The 19,576-nt window shown below is 43.1% G+C and overlaps 1 protein-coding gene across 5 annotated transcripts in view; it reads left to right on the forward strand.

Moving 5' to 3' along the window:
• Positions 1-3,560: 3,560 nt before the first annotated feature.
• FUT10 (fucosyltransferase 10) overlaps positions 3,561-19,576 on the forward strand; it is a 76,746-nt gene continuing 60,730 nt past the window's right edge. Inside the window, exons 1-4 of one of the 5 annotated variants that reach the window (XM_064585564.1) lie at positions 3,561-3,970; positions 11,363-11,513; positions 11,863-12,090; positions 14,872-15,166. In XM_064585564.1, coding sequence (XP_064441634.1) covers positions 11,944-12,090; positions 14,872-15,166 — 442 coding nt within the window. In that variant the 5' untranslated portion in view covers positions 3,561-3,970; positions 11,363-11,513; positions 11,863-11,943. Of the gene's footprint in view, positions 3,971-4,115; positions 4,259-11,362; positions 11,514-11,862; positions 12,215-14,871; positions 15,167-19,576 lie in introns of those variants that run through there. The other 4 variants (XM_064585565.1, XM_064585563.1, XM_064585567.1 and 1 more) reach the window with 4 other exon arrangements.

Here is a 19,576-nt window from a genome sequence, read left to right on the forward strand (position 1 = left end):
TTTACCACCCCACACTCCCCAAATTGTTTTAAGTAGGAGAAGTGAAATATTTTTCAGGTTGATTTAGAATAATACTCCTTTCCTGCTCACCACCAATAGGTGAATCCAATGAATAGCTTTTTAAACTGATTTATTATTGACATATATTAGTTTCAGTAGTACAAAATAATGATTGATAGATGTATATACTGCTAGAGGATCACTATAGTAAATCTAGTTAACATCTGTCACTATATAATTGCAATTTTTTTCTAATGATGAGAATGTTAAAGATCTACTCTCAGCAAATTTCAAATATGCAATTCATACTTTTTATTTTTAACTCTAATCACGATCTGCACATTAAATACCTATGACATATTTAAAAAGGCTTTTTATTTATTTTAGAGTGAGAGAACATGAGAGAGACAGAGTGGGGGGAGGGGCAGAGGGAGAGGGAGCATCTCAAGCAGACTCAGAACTGAGTGTGAAGCCCAAGGCTTAATCTCAGGACTCTGAGATCATGACCTGAGCCAAAATCAAGAGTCAGATGCTTAACAGACTGAGCCACTCAGGTGCCCTCCTATGACATTTTTGTAACTGTAAGTGTGTGCCTTTTGACTGCCTTCACCCATTTTCCTCCTTCCCCATTCTGTTCTCTGTTTCTATGAGCTCTGTTGCCTTTCTGTTTTATTTTTATTTTTTTAAGATTTCTCTATTTGAGTTGGGGGGTTGGGGCAGAAGGAGAGAGTCTACAAGCAGATTCCCTGCTGAGTGCAGAGCCTAATGCGGGGCTCATTGTGGGGCTGAATCTCATGACCCATAGATCACGACCTGAGCTGAAACCAAGATTCAGACACTTAACTGATTGAGCCACCCAGGGGCCCCTGTTTTTTTGTCTTTTTTTTATTCCACATGCAAGTGAGATTATATGGTATTTGTCCTTCTCTGTCTGACTTATTTCACTTAGCATAATGCCCTCTAGGTCCATCACATCACAAACGGCAAAGATTTCATTTTTTAATGAAAAATGTATGTATATACATTTACTTAAAAAATAAAAGGATGAAGCTTCTTAAGAAATAATAATGTGGAAGAAATCAAAAGCTAGATAATACTCACCAGGTGTACCACACCACACTCCCCAAATTGTTTAAGTAGGGGAAGTGATATATGTAGATATGTATGTATATACATTTTGTATGTATATACATTGTGTATGTATATACATTTTGTATATATATACATTGTGTGTATATACTACATTTCTTTTTTTTTAAAGATTTTATTTATTTGAGAGAGAGAGAATGAGATAGAGAGAGCATGAGAGGGAGAGGATCAGAGGGAGAAGCAGACTCCCCACTGAGCAGGGAGCCCGATGCGGGACTCGATCCCGGGACTCCAGGATCATGACCTGAGCCAAAGGCAGTCGCTTAACCAACTGAGCCACCCAGGCGCCCTACATTTCTTATCCAACTCATCAACTGATAGACATTTAGGTTCTTACGATATCTTTGGGTATTGTAAATAATGCTGCAATGAATGCAGGGGTGCATACCATTAACCCTTCAACAACATGGGTTTGAATTGTATGGATCCACTTATATGTGAATTTTTTTTTCAATAAATAAAGTGCAGTACTGTAAATGTATTTTCTTTTCCTTGGGATTTTTAACATTTTTTTTCTAGCTTAGTTTATGGTAAGAATACAGTATATAATACATACACCAAAAATGTATGGGGTGGGGGTTGGTGTGCCCCTAACTCCCACATTGTTCAAGAGTCAACTGTATATATATATATATTTTTTTTTGAGTTAGTTTTTCATTTTCTTCAGATAAATACCAAGAAGTGGAATTACTGCATCATATGGCAGTTCTATTTTTTAATTTTTTGGGGAATCTCCATACTGTTTTCCATAGTGGTGTGCCGGTTTGCATTCCCACCAGCAGTGCACAGGGGGTCTTTTTTTCTCCAGATCCTAACCAACACTTGTTATTTTTTGTCTGATTCTGGCCTTTCTGACTAGTGTGAGGTGATATCTCATTGTGGTTTTGATTTTTATTTCCCCAGTGATTAGTGATGTTGAACATTTTTTCATGTTTCCGACATTTTTTTCATGTTGGCCATCTGGATGTCTTCTTTGGAAAACTGTCTATTCAGGTCCTCTGCCCATTTTTTAATTGGATTGTTTGGTTTTTTTGGTGTTGAGTTGTATTAAGTTCTTCATATATTTTAGATATTAACCCCTTATTAGATATATCTTTTGCAAATATCTTTTGCGTTCACTAGGTTGCCTTTTTGTTTTGTTGATGGTTTCCTTTGCTATGCAAAGCTTTTTATTTTGATACAGTCCCAATCCTTTATTTTCTGCTTTTGTTTCCCTTGCCTCAGGAGGCATCTCCATAAATATGTTGCTAAGGTCAATGTCCAAGAGATTGCTGCTTATCTTTTCTTTCAGGAGTTTTATGGTTTTGGATCTCATATTTAGGTCTTTACTCCATTTCAAATTTATTTTTTGGTATGATGTAGGTAAGCAGTCCAGCTTCATTGTTTTGTATGTAGCTGTCCAGTTTATCCAACACTATGTATTGAAACAACTGTCTTTGCCCCATGTTATATTCTTGCCTCCTTTGTCATAAATTAATTGACCATATAGGAGTGGGGCTTATTTCTGGGCTCTCTATCCTGTTCCATTGATCTCTGTGGCTATTTTTATGCTAGTACCATCCTGTTTTGATTACTATGGTCTTACATCTTGAAATCTGGGATTGTGATACCTCCAGTTTTGTTCTTCTCAAGATTGCTTTGGCTACTCCAGGTCTTTTGTGGTTCCACACGAATTTTGGGGTGGGTGGATGTGTAGTAGTATATAATTGTTGTGTTAATCTGCATTTCTCTGATGACTAAAGAAGTTAAGCATCTTTTCACATACTTACTGGCCGGATTCTTCTTTGATGAAGTGCTGTATAAGTCTTTGGTCCCTTCTTTCCCAGAGGAGATTTTTATTAGGATGCTTTTTCAATTCTTTCTTACCACATTATAGGCATTCTTGGCTATATTCTGGATATGAATTCTTTCTTTAAATCTATTGCAAATATTTTCTACTCTGGATTGTTTTCCCTTCTAGCAATAGTGTTTTTGATGAACAGAATTTAGTTTCAATGATACCCAATTTATCAATCTTTTCCTTTGTGTTTGGTGTTCCTTGAAGTTGATACCATTATTATCATCAACTGGTTTTTACAGAGAAGTTAATTGAGGTGCTTGGCACTGGAACTCTCGGGGCCAGGACTACAGTGAGGCAGGCCTAGGGCAGCGATGACTCAGGTCCCTACAAGTGTGCCCAGCATTTACAGGGCTCAGTCAGTGTCTCCTCATATTTTGAGCCCTGGATGCCTCACTTGCCTCAACCTAGGCCTGGCCCTACCAAGGTCTTGAATTACCTCCCTACGTGTATCACCTTCCTGCAGCCTAGAGCAAAATAATTCTACTTGGGTTCTCCGAATTTGGAATTCAGTAGCCTGAAGTAAGTTTCATTTTACTGGCAAATGATCATCCTGCTCAGTCTACCAAACACGGTGCGCGATGAAAGGTACCCAGGTCTCTGCTCTGCTTACCACGTTCTCAGTTTTCCTGAATCGGTGACTGAATTTGCTTCAGTCCTCTCAGAGTTTGAGACGCAGAAAGTGTCCCACGACTGACTTAAGAGAATTTCAGGAGCTTCCCAGGAACTTTCAAGAAATGTGGGGGCTCGCGTGTGAGGGGAGGAACAGACGCTCCCGGGGACCCCTGTGGACTGGATTCTAAGCCCGGCACCGGCGAAAACCTGGATCAAGGATCGCTGGGCCTGGGCGCGCGAGGAGTTATGCCCCCTTCCCCAAGGGGGACTCCTTTCCGAGTCTTCGCCCCAGCTCGGGCAGGGTGCAAACTGAAAGTGGAAAACCGCGGGGCTGCCGGCCGCCGAGCGAGCCTCCTACCCCGAGACAAGGTGAGTGGGAGGCGCTGGGTCGTTTCTGGCTGGAGTGCTACTTGGTGGGGACAGGGTCTTGATGCCCACAAATCAAAGGAGACTTCCTGGTGCGCACGGAAGCTGGGAAGCCGCCCGCCGGACTCGCAGCCGCAGGGCACCCCCTCTTTGCGCCCAGAAGGGAGTGCGTGCCAGAGAAAGACGGAGTTGTGCGCGGAAAAAGAAGCCGAGTCTGTTTTGGGAAACCTTGGGCAGCGCTTTCCGGAGACCGCCTGAGATTTAAAACTATCAGGGGCTGGAAAAGCACAGGTGGGAGGCCGGTGACGCGCCAGAGCCCCCGCAGGAGCCCGGGGAAGGCCCGCGGGTCCCCGCCGCCGGCAACTGGGGGGATTTCACGTCCCTCCCCTTTGCCGCGATCCTCCCAGCCCCGCCGGTTCCAGAGCCTCACTCTGCCAGGTTGTGTTGAGAATTGCATCCTTCTTCCCCACATTTTCTCTGAGAATCACTAGTTGCTGGAATTGTGTGCAGAAGTGGTAGGGATTCTGACTGCCCAGCTATAGCGGGCATTGCGTATTTCATGGAGAAAATGCCCCGGGGGGAGCCCCAAGACCGGCAGGCTTTCGTTATCCATATGCAATCCGTTTCTTCGGTATTTTTCACCCGATTAGCGCCCTCATTTCGTGTAAGATGTAGAAATAACATCGATGTGATTTTCATTTCCTGGGCATCTTTTAATGATTCTTGAATATGTAGCAAATGTCACGCAAAAGGACTGTTTTCCTTAACATCACACTTCCCAACAGACTGCCCCCCTACTCGCTGCCACATCTCCCTAAAATGCGTGCGGTGACTTGGCTGGTTCATTTCATTTGCGGAGTGCTTGCGCTCTGGCTGGGTGTATGGCAAGTTGGTCTTCAGGACCTCATTCTCCTTGTATGCCCTTCCTTCCCTCCATATGAGACAACCCAGAAGCTCATGACCAATCTTGGGCTTGCTCGTGATGTCACACTACAACTAGGGCATTGTTTCTGGTCCACCCCGCGGTCTCTCAAAGGGAGGGGGCTTTCAGGTGGGTCCCAGCTATCCGCATCGAATAAGCAACCCAGGTATTTGCACACTAAAGTGGCAGACCCACCAATCTAGAAGCACCCTCACCTCAATTTCACAACTTTCTCCTGCTGTCTGCAAGCCACAAGCACTGTCCTAGCGGCAGAGGGTCATTAAGGTCAGCTCCATCTTTGATACTGCTGTAGGAACTCTTCCTTTGCGGGCTGCCTGCTAGATGGCAGTGTGTAACAGTGAATTAAATACACAGCCTTAACTGTTAGTGTTACTATGGCTCATCTTTTATCCTTCACTTAAAAGAACTGTTTATCCTACAAACAGTACATTAAAAAAATTAAAACTAGGGTTAAATTTTGAAAATAAAGAACAAGAACATAGTTTGGACAAACAATAATGTTATTCACAGATGTGTAAGTATTGCTCAGATGCAGACATTTCCAACCCATGTTTAAATGCTTTCTAAATGTGGAATGTAAAGTGTTGATTTCAGTGGGAATGCAATACCTAATTCAATTACCAGCATTTCCCGATAAACATTATAGTGTTTCTTTTAAGATTTTGTTTATTTATTTGACAGAGAGAGAGAGACAGCGAGAGAGGGAACACAAGCAGGGGGAGTGGGAGAGGGAGAAGCAGGCTTCCCTCGGAGCAGGGAGCCCGATGTGGGGCTCGATGTGGGGCTCGATGTGGGGCTCGATGTGGGGCTCGATCCCAGGACCCTGGGACCATGACCTGAGCCGAAGGCAGACGCTTAACAACTGAGCCACCCAGGCGCCCCCATTATAGTGTTTCTGAACATGGGTTGTTAAACATTAAAAAAAAATATATGTCTCTCTTTATTTACAGTGTTTTTAAGGTATTTATTTCTTTGAGAATAAAATTTGAGTTTTCAAAAGTTAATGCTGAATTACTAAAAAGGAGAATGAAGATAAAGTAACCCTAAACTTGTTATATAGAAATATTTCTTTATATTTACAGAACTATTGGTTTATGATGACTCAGACTATCTTAATGACTGTCTCTTTACTTGATTGGTCTTTCTTCTGTGGAGAGTTTTTGCTCCTGGACACTATTTGTGGGATCAGAGAGCTTCATTTTGGGATGAAGCCCCAGGAGATCCCCTGGTCCAGCCCTTTGTCTTTGGGCATGTGGAGTGTTAGCCACATTGTGTTGGTGTTATTTAACGGGTGCCTCACTCATGATTACATAAATGATCAAAGCAGATGAGGGATTTCAATTCACATCTTTCCGGTAGGAAGATTGTTACATTGTAACCAATAAACTCTTCTTCGAGAAAGAACAGTTACTAAGAAGACCTTCCAAGGAGAAAGATTGAGAAAGTCTTGCTCTTCGGAAGCTGACTAAGTTCTTGTTGTAATACAGAATCTTCACAATTTTGTGCCCTCACCTTTATTTAAAAAAACCTATTCCCTTTGAATGCTTCTATTTGAGGCTTCATGTCAGTCTTTTCTGTTTTTTGCTTTTTTTTGGTCTGGAAATGTTTTAAGTTAGTTTCTTCATTAAGTAGCACCACTAAATGAAGTTATATTAGTACTACATAATTTGAATGCTTCAGCATGTCCAGAATTTAAGTGTTAAGAATGACATCACCTTTGGTTCTACAATAGAGATGTGAAGGTCTCGGGCTGCAAATTCTCCCCGACTCCCCACCATTAATCACCAGCCTGGCCTCACATGACTGCCAGTATCCCTTCATCTCTCCTTATTTATCTGTCTTACCTGAAATGTGTGCTTGGTGGAAGAGGATGACCTTCCCAGATAGAAATCTTCAACCCTAAGCACTCTAGTAAAAATAAATGCTTAGCAAAATATGAAGTGTTTTTAAAAAGAGTGAGGAAAGCGAACACCAATAAATGTCAATAAAGAAAATTGGATGAAAGTGGAAATGAACCACCATGCCATGTTCGCCATATGCCCAAGGAACAGGCACAGGCACTAAGGAAGTTTTCTGCAAATTAAGAGTATGTCAACTTTTTAATGTTCGACAAGTGTTTTATATGCATCCAATAAAGCAACTTCAGAAAGTTTCCTGAAATCTGCCAGCTTCCTGCATTCTTTCCACTGCTGTGATAGAAACAAGCATAATGATATGGACCTAGATCTCCCAACTTGGCATTGGGAGGGGTAAGGCTGGCCAAAGCAGGTGGCCTGGAGAGTCTAGGAGAACGGCTGGGCTAGTGAAGGAGGTGTGGATGTGCTAGGTAAGGACTAGAGCACAGAATAGGAAGCTACACTCCAGGAAGAGTCGGAACAAAGGCTGTGTGTGGAGGAAGCTGGAGAAGTAGGGTAGGGTACAGGGAGTCTTGTTTTCGGAGCTGATGCATTTGATCTTAATCTTGAAATCTGTGGGAAACCATTGATGGATCGTAATCAGAGGAGAGAGATCCAGTTTACATCCCAGAAACAACTCTACAGTCAAGTGGAGAGTGCAAAGGGTCAGACTGGTAGGAACACCAGTTGTCAGGCTTTTGGAGAAACCAAATAGGAATGAAAGAGGAGTGTTGATGAGGACAAGTAGTTGAAAAGCTCCTGGAGAGTTGTCCAAAGGCCCTTAGACCTTCCCACCAGCCTGCCATCATCTGTCTTTCTCAGGACAGTCCTGTTTAAGGGATATTGTGAGGATTTATACGTTATAAAATGAAAACATACTTTGGGGGAGTCAAACCTACTTGAGAAATTACACCTTAGTGGGTATAATTTAAGCTTGGTAATTAGATACATTCCTTTTAAAGACTCTCCCTGGTCTAACCTTAAGCTCTGTTTAGACAGTCAGCGGCTTATTAACTCAATTGACCCACCAATGACTAGGGGAGAGATGATCAAAAGAGCCTTCCCAGAGTTCCCAGCCTCTGCCTCACCTCTTCCCCTTGCCCTGGGGACAGGAAGGGAGAGACAGAGACACATAAAGTGTCAGGGTCAGAAAACCCCATGCGTCTCCCAGGGTTACCTTCTCATTTTATACTCAGAGATGCAGGGCAGAAATCCTCTTCCGAGTCCCGTTTCTGAGACCCTTAACCTATGCCTTGGACTGGCACTGCGAGGCTGAAATCTGAAGCGGGCATCCTCAGACTGCTAATGTGCCCTAAGACCCCTCCTCTGTCCATTTTAACTCAAAACAAGGTGGAGAAATTTGAAATTATTTTAGGGTGAAGGTATTGCTGGTTTTGATGGACTAGCGCTTGCAGGAGTGTGAGCGAGTCATGCTCAGCTTCAGATCCCGCTCTGGGCAGCAGATGGCCAGCCCCAGGCAGTGCACGCGAGCCGAAAAATGCATTTCAGAAGCTCAGCTCTAGGGTCAAGAGGGTTGGTTAGCGAGCGTCCGTTTCAGACGTTCCCTACCATGGTTGTCTGAGCAAGCACACATTGCTTCATCCGGGAATGGAGTGTTCTGGGGCACCTTCTTGGCGGACTCTGAGATTCACCCTGCGGGCAGTGATGAAACAGGAGGGAGCTTTCCTCCTGGAGTCCCATTGCATGGTGCTTACTGACTTTTGCCACGCTCTCTGCAAGTCCATCTGTCCCACCAGTGGGGGCACTGGTGACTGGATGACAAGCTCCTGGGTAATTGATACCACATATTAGATTGATGTGCCCCAAGGTCTGGTTGATAGCTGCATGCTATAAATTGTAGTACCATCTACACTAACCGGCTCTGTTCTTTAGAGTAGTGGTGGGCATTTAACCACAGCTCAGTCCCTGAGACCTCACTATACCTCTGGCTTTGTGGGTATAAGCTAAATTGAGAGTCTTTGGATGAAAGGGAATTTGTAACCTTAAATTCCTCTGTCATAGTTCATACAGCCATGTCAAGACTTAAAAAGGCCCTACCTAGGACAGACCCTAGGACAGCATTGTGGTAGCTGTAAAAATACCCCAAACTATATCTTCCCATTCTCACCCTATCTTTTTTTTTTATGATTTAAAAAAAATTTTTTGTTTGTTTGTTTGTGAGAGAGAGAAAGAGAGACAGAGAGCATGAGGGAGAAGCAGACTCCCTGCTGAGTAGGGACCCCGATGTGGGACTCGATCCCGGGACTCCAGGATCATGACCTGAGCCGAAGGCAGTCGCTTAACCAACTGAGCCACCCAGACGCCCCTCTCACCCTATCTTTTGTTTTCCTTTATTACTGACCCTCTTTGACTCCTAACAAGTGGTCCTATTTCCTCCATCTCTTTTCTTTCCCATGAGCCTGAAGAGAGGTGACCTGATTTCTAGACCCACTTCAACCTATAGAAACTATGATCTTGGGCAAATCACTTAAACTCGCTGAGGCTTGGTTTCCTTATTGGTGGGAACTAAGAATAAAATCTACCTTGCTTACTTTACAAAGTGGTTATCAATAGGATTGAGTGGAGTGATAGATGTTAAAATCTTCTGAAGAAGATAGAATTTTATACCCACTTAAGGTGGTAATAATTCATTACCTAATCTGGGTTACATTAATTCTAGCTATAATAAATACCCTTTGCATATAAAACAAATTGGATCATCTTCCTGTAATGCAAGGGAAAGAAATAATGACAGTGAACGTTTATTCTTTATTGTGATGAAACCGAAGCTTACAAAGATTTAGTAACTTGTCCAAATTTATATTATGTGTAAATGACAGAGCCAGGATTGAAACCCTAAGTGCTAGCTCCACATTTTAGGTAGTTCATAGCTACTAACATCAACTGAGTAGAGGGAAGGCAATTTTCAGGTTCTTACAGATTTTTGTTACTATTTTCTCTGGTATACCGGCCGACCGAGAGCGATTTTATACAGGTTTTTTTCTCTGATGAAGGCAAATAATCTGTGTTAGTATTATTGGGTGGGAATTTTATAGTCTTAGTGTTAAAAAATATACAAGAATGCATGAACCTCAGAGTCTAATTAGTTTCTGGTTGTAGTCCTTATAAAGTTGTAGTGTTGGATAAATTAATCTACTTTTTTCAAATTGGGTTTTCTCATCCTTAAAAATGAGGACAGCAATTTTTCCTTCATAGAGTTGTGGGAGGATTGAATGATCTCATGCAAGCTGAACACTTAGGAAGGGCCTCGCTTACAATAGGTCACTCAACAAATATTAGTGATCTCCTTTACTTTGGCAAAGTGAGCGTGTCTCCTTTTGAAGTTCCAGTGGATGGGGCAGCAACATACTTTATATGATTCAGCTTCGTTTTACACTTAAAATATGATAAAAATTATAATGAATATTTATTTATTTTTATTTTTATTTTTTTAAAGATTTTATTTATTTATTTGAGAGACAGAGAATGAGAGAGAACACATGAGAGGGGATAGGGTCAGAGGGCAAAGCAGACTCCCTGCTGAGCAGGGAGCCCGATGCGGGACTCGATCCAGGGACTCCAGGATCATGACCTGAGCCGAAGGCAGTCACTTAACCAGCTGAGCCACCCAGGCGCCCTATAATGAATATTTAAAAATAAGATAGCAAATAGTTATTGGACATTTATGTACCACACTCTGAATAAGTAATCTTTAGTAATCTCATCTCATATAATTCTCAATAACTTCCTGATTAGGCACCCTTATTATCTACATTTTGGAAATCAAGATATTGAGAGGCTAGGTTAAACCAGCTGGGAGTTGAGATTTGAATCCTGGCAGGCTGATTCTAGAGCTGTTCTCTTAGTTACTGTGGATTGCAAGAGTTCCATAGGGAAAAGAGGAAAAACACATAATCGGTGATTTCTGAAACCAAGAGTCATTTTGTTGCTGAAGGACTTACCCTGGACTTAAAGTAAATCAAGGTAGATGCACGGGAAGGGAGTACACCTTTAAGGTTAATGTTTTTAACCAGAATTCTACATCATTTTTATATTTCTAATTATACCTTTAATGCTGTATCTGGGAGATGTACAATCAGATCTTAGAACCAGATATTTGGGGTACTATAAAACAGGTTCAGGAATGTTGATCCTTGCTCTGTTCTGAAACTCCACAGGGTCATTTGACCGAGACATTTGACTGCACAGAGCCCTGGGAATAAAAGGCATTGTTTGGAACTCTTTAGTTCATTTTTAAAACTTTTTGAAAAGATCATACATTTCAGACAGATGGAAATCTTATTTCAGAACTTCCAGAGAATCGTATTGTTCACACACCCCGCTGCTTTGTTACACTTGCCATAAAAGACTGAATAAATATATCAATAACCAGAATTCCTTATGTTATGGTGGAAGTTGTTTTCCTTAGGGAAAATTTGCGTCAGTTGATCATGATCTATTTTCAAACCAAGCCTGAACTTTTATTTATTTTCTCCTTAAATTTTACAGGAGTGGGTGGATAATTTTGGGAATTTTTTTTTTCATTTTTATTTTTAGAGAGAGGGAGAGAACACACACGGGGGAGGTAGACTGCGCTCAGTGTGGAGCCCAACACAGGGCTTGGTCTCACAACCCTGAGATGGTGACCTGAGCCGAAACCAAGAGTCAGAAGCTTAACCAACCAAGCCACTCAGGTTCCCCAATCATGGTAATTTCTATTCCACTTTTCTACGCCTTTGAAACCTAAGTAGAAGAGAATGAATACATGTATGTGACTTGTGGAATTCAATCTTCTGATGGCAGAGAAAATTAAGTGGAAACAGAATTTTAGACTCAGGACCTAATTGTAGACCTGTTGCAGTCCTCTAATGGGCTGTGTGACCTTGACCAAGTCACTTTACCTCTCTGATTTTGGTTTCCTTATCTAGGAGTGAGGTATCTCAGATCTCAAAGGTTCCTTTTAGTTTTAAAGTGTGAGGTTTCTATGTGATAACCCTGAAAGACTACATTTATTAAATCTTCTGCACTATGGCTAAAAAATTATTCATTTGTTACAGAATTTTTTGATGCCTTCTGGTTTGAAGAATCTCCAGCTGCTCTGTTGATAGATTAAGAAGACTGCATACTGTTCCCGCTCGATGCCAAGCCAGGACCTTGCAGAACCTGGGATCTCAGTCCTTCATGGAAACCAGATCCCAGCAGGAATGACAGTGGAAGAAATTTGTACCCAGATGGTTCCTCCACGTGAAGTTGTCTTGGGCTGTGGGGCGACTCGAGAACACCTGGTAACCAGGCTAGCCCTCTGTCAGTCACCCAGGGCCGGGCAGCATGGTGTGGATTCAGAGGAGGAAGCTTTTGGCATCTTGCCTATGCATCTCAGCCTCCGTCTTTCTGCTTGTCACACTCCAGGTAGCAAGAATTTGGGTTGCTTAGTGTCGATTGCTGAGCCATTCCAACCTTCCCACCCTCAACCCACCCCTGTTCTCTCCAAGTACTTTACTTTTTGCTTAATCTCTCAGGATTGGGGAGTTTTCTGTCTAAGGCAGGGGAAATACTCTTTTTGTCAATAGATAAAACTGAGGTTTAGTGAGTGGGTGTCAGGTAGAGATAAAATCACTGAGTAAGGGGTCAATTTATGACTCTTGTAGGGTCCTGGTTCTAGAAAAAGAGAAAGTAGAGCTCCGTCTGTCTTACTGGGTCAAATGTAGATGGATTTCTCAAAGCCCCCTATCACGATGACTTGTGAAAGATGGCATTCTTGAAGAAGTCGTGTGTATTCTAAGAATAAGCACATCCATTCTGTGGAACACAAGCATCCGCATTAATACATTTGTCATTCTTTTTTTTTTTTTAAAGATTTTATTTATTTATTCGACACAGAGAGAGAGATTACAAGTAGGTAGACAGGCAGGTAGAGGGAGAGGGAGAAGCAGACTGCCCCCTGAGCAGGGAGCCCGATGTGGACTCGATCTCAGGATCCTGGGATCATGACCTGAGCTGAAGGCAGACGCTTAACTGACTGAGCCACCCAGGCATCCCTGAATGTGGGTGTTTGAACTGCAGCATTTTTTAGTCTTGCCATCTATTTCATTTTGTCGGTGATTCTGAAGTTCATTACTGATTTCAAATTAAAGTAAAAATGATACAGCAATAGAAAAAGTATAGATACGAATTCAGATATAGTTTGGACCCATTCAAGCACCACCTGTCCATTTGGAAATCCAAAAGACTTCTAAAGATTATTTGTGGATGTGAGCAGTTCAGCTGTGGGGCTGATGGAAACAGAGGTGTTCTCTGGGCTTTTTCCTCTTGATCAAGATTGAATGAGATAATGCATATAAAAGTACTTTGGCAGACAGGCTGGTGCTGGACTTGTGCCACCTTCTGCTGCCAGATCAGGATTCTGGTTGGAGGAAATACTTGACTCCCTCTTCGTCTGTCTTGAGGGTGTCCGGGCTTGTGCGGGAGGGGCTGGAGTTCTCTACTCTCTGTGGGAAGTTACCAGAGCTTTGATCTTACCAGACAATTACTTTGGCACTTTTTTCAGTTATGAGGAATGGCTGTGTCGAAGCTAAGAGCTTTCCTTTTTTTCTAAGATTTTTTTTTTTTGTATTTATATATTTGAGAGAGCAAGAGAGAGAACGAGCAGGGGGGAGCAGCAGAGGGAGAGGGAGAAGCAGGCTCCCCGCTGAGCAGGGAGCCCGATGCAGGACTCGATTCCAGGACCCTGGGATCATGACCTGAGCCGAAGGCAGATGCTTAACCGACTAAACCATGCAGGCGTCCCTAAGAGCTTTTCTTTTGATGTCAGAAGACATTGCCATGTTTTTGGTATGCATGTCATTTCTGAGCTTCCATCACCTGTGGGGAATCGCTGTCCATCTATGTCCGCTCTGCCCGCCCTGCTCTCTAGACTCTTATTACTGATGGCCTAGCTATCCAGTGACCCAGACCATCCTAAAAGAAAGAAAGAAACATGGTTTTACATGGAGGGGAGCCCAGTACTCATGGTAGACTTCACTTGATGCCGCAGTAGAAATTATTAGAAATAGAAGACTTGTGTTATGACTCCTTTAACTGTAATAAAAAGAAACCAGTTGGTGATTTATAACGAAATCTCCCTAGAATGCAGTCTCGAGTAAGAGCCAGATAATTGCCCTGACTCTCACGGGTTTCATTAAGAGACAGAAGTATTTCCGGGTACTCTATATGCCGACGAAATGCAGAAATGTAGCTGGCATGTGTTTAGTAGAATTAAGCATGCTTGTTGATAAATATTTTGCCAGCACCCTAATCTTTGGAACTTGTGGGTATGTAAATTCACGTGGCAGAAGGGCTCTTGCAGATGGGATTAAGGTGAGACACTTCGAGATGAGGAGATTATCCAGAATTACCAGTGTGGGCCCAGTGTCATCACATGAGTCCTTAGAAGAGAAGAGTCTTCCCTGGCTGTGGTCAGACAGAGATGTGACAGCAAAATAAGCATCAGAAAGAGGCAACATTGCTGGCTTTGACGATGGAGAAAGGGTGGCGAGCCAAGCGATGGGTGTCTCTAAAAGATAGGAAAGCAAGAAAATGGATTCTCGAGAGCTTCCAGAGAAGAATGTAACCCTGCTGACGCCTTGCTTTTAGCCTAGTGAGACTCAGGTCAGACTTCTCACCTCCAGGACTATGCAATAATAAATGTGTTGGTTACTTTCTTCTTCTTCTTCTTCTTTTTTTTTAATTTATTTACATTTTAGAGAGACAACGGGGGGAGGGGCAGAGGGAGAGAGAATCTCAAGCAGACTCCTCACTGAGTGTGGGGCCCAATGCGGGGCTCAATCCCAAGACCCCGAGATCATAACCCCGAGATCACGATCTGAGTGGAAATCAAGAGTTGGATGCTCAACCAAATGAGCCACCCAAGCACCCCAATAAATGTGTTGTTTTCAGTTGCTGAGTTTGTGGTGATTTGTTCTAGCTGCAATAGAAAACTAAAACGAGGCTTCATCATCAAGATGAATGGGAGACGTGCAAGAGGCAATGAAACCATCTGGCTCTGTAATATTTGTCTTCTCTTTTAGGTAGTGGTTGAACTGGGAAAATTTGAAAGGAAGAAGTTTAAAAATTCCGATTTACCAGATGGACAGGCAAAGATGGAAGAGGAGTCTGCACATCTCTATCCACTGCCTAGGAAAGAAGCACTGACCTTGAATAGGAAAACCCAACTGGAAACTGATAGCTACCCCATCATGCTCTGGTGGTCCCCACTGACCGGGGAGACTGGAAGGCTCGGCCAATGCGGGACAGATGCGTGTTTCTTCACCATCAACCGGACCTTCCTACATCATCCCATGACCAAAGCATTCCTCTTCTATGGTAAGTAGGGCATTTGCCTGTCTCCCATGGCTTGCTGACATCCTACTCCAAAGCTGACTTACTGCTTACCTCCAGGGAAGAGAAGGTGGAGCTCCCCTTGGACACGTGGGACATGCCTGATTTCCTTTGCATTTGTTCTGTGAGAGGCCTGAGCATTTAGCAGATACAAGAAGTAAACAAGCTTCACCCACATAAAGGTGGTTGGCTGGCCCCTTGGTAATTCTGGAAGAGAAGGGATATTTCCTCTCGCCCTTTCACAATTGGACACTGTGCTTACTGAATTTGGTATTTAGGGAATTGGGTATTGATTCTATTGCTGATATTGATTCAGAATGTCACCTGCAATAATAAGCCAGGAGATTTTGATGACCTTAACAAATGTTTAATTGGACATTAGCTAAGCACAGTGTTCTTTATTTCGTTAGAGTAATCAGCAATAAAAATAAAAATATTGTTCAGCACTGGCTGAACAATATCGAGAGTAAGTTGGTATTCATCACTTCCTGAGGCTGATTATATGTCCTGCTGGGATTGAGGGCAACCAAACCCAGCAAGGGGAATTAGCAAGCTGCCAGGGGTGGCAGGAAATACAGAGCTCCTGGGGATGAGTGGAGGGGGCAAGAGGGTAAAGATGAGCCAACTCGACCAAATATAGGCAAGGTTGATCAGTTAGGAAGTCAGTAGAAGCCAATCTGCTTTAGAGTGGTGTAAATGTGTATCTGTATTTGTGTGTGTGTGTGTGAGAGAGAGAGAGAGAGAGAGAGAGGAGAGAGAGGGAGACTTCCACACTCTTCCTTTAGAGATTGGGCTGGGGTCTCTGCCTGAAACCACTAAGAGAGTCTGGTCTCCCCTTGCGTAGGCCAGAAGCAGCCATCACATCGCTGCTGTACGCCCTTGCCAAGTGTAGCTATTGATTTTTTAAAAAGATTTTATTTATTTATTTGACAGAGAGAGACACAGCGAGAGAGGGAACACAAGCAGGGGGAGTGAGGGAGGGAGAAGCAGGCTTCCCGCCGAGCAAGGACCCCGATGTGGGGCTCGATCCCAAGACCCTGGGATCATGACCTGAGCCGAAGGCAGACGCTTAGCGACAGAGCCACCCAGGCACCCCATAGCTACTGATTTTAATAGTGAGACATTTCTTTGAGAAATCTGATGCTACTCCAGGGCAAACAGGCTATGGGGGAAAAGTCATCTTAGTATATGACATGGCTCACTGAGACGACATAATGATGTCAACACTGATTACTAATCTATCTAAAATGATACAACTTTTGAGGAAGGTTCTGGGAGTGAGAAATTGAGTGGGGTGGGCAGGGGTGAGGGAGAGTTGAATATTCATCTTCTGTAGAAAGAATCAATATATACTGTCTAAAACTGACAAGTCAAGAAGTAAAATCTAAGCATGTTATTTGGGAATACTGGAGGTCTATGTGCATGTAGAACATGTTAAAAAGTTTTGTTTAGGGGCGCCTAGGTGGCTCAGTCATTTTGGCATCTGTCATGATTCCAGAGTTCTGGGATCGAGCCCCTGGTCAGGCTCCCTGCTCAGCAGAGAGTCTGCTTCTCCCTCTGCCCCTTTACCCACTTGTGCTCTCTCGCTCGCTCGCTCGCTCCCTCAAATAAATAAAATCTTTTTTTTTTTTTAAAGTTTTGTTTGAAAGGCCGCCACCGTGATATGACCACTTTGGATATTGGTCTGGCAATATCAGTCAACATAAATTCATACCAGATCATCCCACTGCTAGGCATGAAGCCTCACGAAATCTCACACATGCACATGGATTGCTTATTTGCATTGTTTGTCCTAAGTAAGGTTTTTAAAATCACCTAAATGTCCAGCGAGAGAAAAATGGTCAAATGAAGTGTGATATATATAAATTCAATGTGACACTACACAACAGTGGAAATGGAGCTCCTGGAGCTCCAAGCATTTCCAACATTGATAGACCTTGGAAATCATGTAAGAGGAAAAGCAAGTTAGAGAGCTAAGACAGAAAGTTAACACATCCTGTCTCCCCGAGATTCCTGACCTGCTCCAGTCTCCAGTTCTTGCCCTTTTTGGTGGGTACACAGGTGCTGTCCTGGCTTGCTGTTGTTCTGGGGGTTCCCTATGCCTTACTCTTGTGTTATCTCCCTGCTTCTTCTTCCTCTTCCTCTTCCTCCTCCTCTCCTTCCTCTTCCCCTTCCTCTTCCTCTTCCTCTTCTTCTTCTTCAGACTTATTTATTAGAGAGAGAGAGAACATGGGGGAAAGATTGTGGGGGGAGAGGGAGAGTATCCCAAGCAGACTCCCCACTGAGTGGGGAGCCCGATGCAGGGCTCAATCTCATGACCCCGAGACCATGAGCCGAGCTAAAATCAAGAGTCTGATGCTTAACTGACTGAGCCACCCAGGCACCCTTCCTGTTTCTTTTATGCCTTATTTTTCTCTTTCTTGGTTTATACTTTTGTTTCAGTGTGTTCTGAAGGTAAGTCTTCAGAGACTTTGTATGTGTGAAAATGTGTTCATTTTACCCTTACCTTCATTCATGGTTTGGCTCAGCATAGAATTCTAGGTGGGAAATGCTTTTCTTTCTGAATTTGAAAGACATTTTCCCTCTGTCTTCTAGCTTCTGCTGTTCTTGCTGGGCAATCCAAAGCTATTTTGATTCCCTCTCCTTTGTATTCTGTTCCCCTCTCCCTTCTCTGGAAAAATATCAAATATTCTCTTATTCACCGGTTTGGAAATTTAGTAATGATGCTTTGGTGTGGGTCTCTTTCCTTTTATTGAGGTGGGTACTAAAATATCGGATTGCCAGGAAGCCTACAAAGCAGTATTTAGCTTAGTGACTTTTCCAGGACTCACAGATCTATAGGTTCATGCACTTAATTTTATCAGCACACCAAGACTCGATTCTTCTTTCAGAGATGGACTTACCTCCAACCCAGTTCCCAGGAGACTGATGCATTAACTGGAATGCTTCTGGCTTGATCTTCCTATCTCAGGTTTTGTTATTCTCCAGCTCCTGAAAACATCCGTGACTCTCATTGAGATCTAAATATATGCCATTTTATTTTATTTTATTTTTTTATTTTTTAAAGATTTTATTTATTTATTTGACAGAGAGATAGAGAGAGAACACGAGTAGGCATAGTGGCAGGCAGAGGGAGAGGGAGAAGTAGGCCTCCCCGCTGAGCAGGGAGCCCAGTGCGGGACTCGATCCCAGGACCCTGGGATCATGACCTGAGCCGAAGGCAGACGCTTAACCAACTGAGCCACCCAGGTGCCCTATGCCATTTTTATTACCCTGGCATTCAAGGCCCTGAAATATGAATCCAGCCTGTCTTCTAAACTTCTAACCACTGTGATTCTATCAACCAAACCCTAGGTTTAAGAATCAAACTGCAGTAGTCACCATTTTAAGCAGAAGCCACAAATGTACTAATTTACTGCCACTGTTTATTCAGTTTCTGAGTCCTAGATTGTCCTTTCTATATGTGTCTTGTCAAACAATCTCCTGAATGCCCACCATTTGTTTGGCAACATGGATGAATAATGTAGCATCTAATGTCACAGATTATTATCTTGAGACAAAGATATAACCTGGCAGAAATGCAGTTCTAAGTGTACCATAACAGAAGTGTCAGTAAATCTTGTGGAATTTCAAAGAAGGGAGAGAGAACATATGATTGGAGGAGTCAGGAAAGGCTTTGTAAGACCGCCTTCATAAAACAGGAGAAATTTGAAATGTTGAGGGATAACGGAATTGGATTGGGTTGAGATTGGAGGACATGTCGGGATGAGGGATGGCGTGAATGTGAGCAGAGAAGTAGAAAGTTATGGGTAATATCTGAGGTACAGCAGGGCTGTAGCAGAGTTCTGGGTAAGAGAGAGATGGAGATTGAATGGTATATTGGGACCAGAACGAGGAGCACTTGAACGTTGGCTTAAGATTTTGCATCACATTGGAGAATGTTATCAGGGAACCCCTGAGAGTTGAATGGCCTTTTAAAAGCCAACTCAGAACACTGTGAACCACTCCGGATTCCCTCCCATCAGATGCAGCCTCTACAGTGTGCCAGGCACAATGCCAATCCTGAGGAATAAATAAGATAAATGAGGTAACTAGGCATTTGGTTTTGTTCTGTGTGATCTTCTCTTCCTTCACGGAGTGGAAAGTTTTGAGGATAGGGCAACGTCCGTTCATCTTTGTACCTCCTCTACCCCTTATATCTAGCACCTTATCTTTGGTAGGCGCTCAGGAAATCTTCACAGAGAGTCAAGCCAAAAAGGATGCAGGAGTCTAACCTTCTCTTCACCAAGGTAACAAGACTGAGGCCCTGGAAGGTGAGGGATGTGCCAAGATTGCACTGGGGTCAGCAGAAGAGTGGGACTGAGAGCCAACGGGCCCTCACACTTGGTTCATCCA

This window comes from Mirounga angustirostris, unplaced genomic scaffold (genome assembly GCF_029215605.1).
Source record: "Mirounga angustirostris isolate CCGP_5_RB_7025 unplaced genomic scaffold, mMirAng1.0.hap1 SCAF_2, whole genome shotgun sequence".
NCBI classification, from domain to species: Eukaryota; Metazoa; Chordata; class Mammalia; order Carnivora; family Phocidae; genus Mirounga; species Mirounga angustirostris.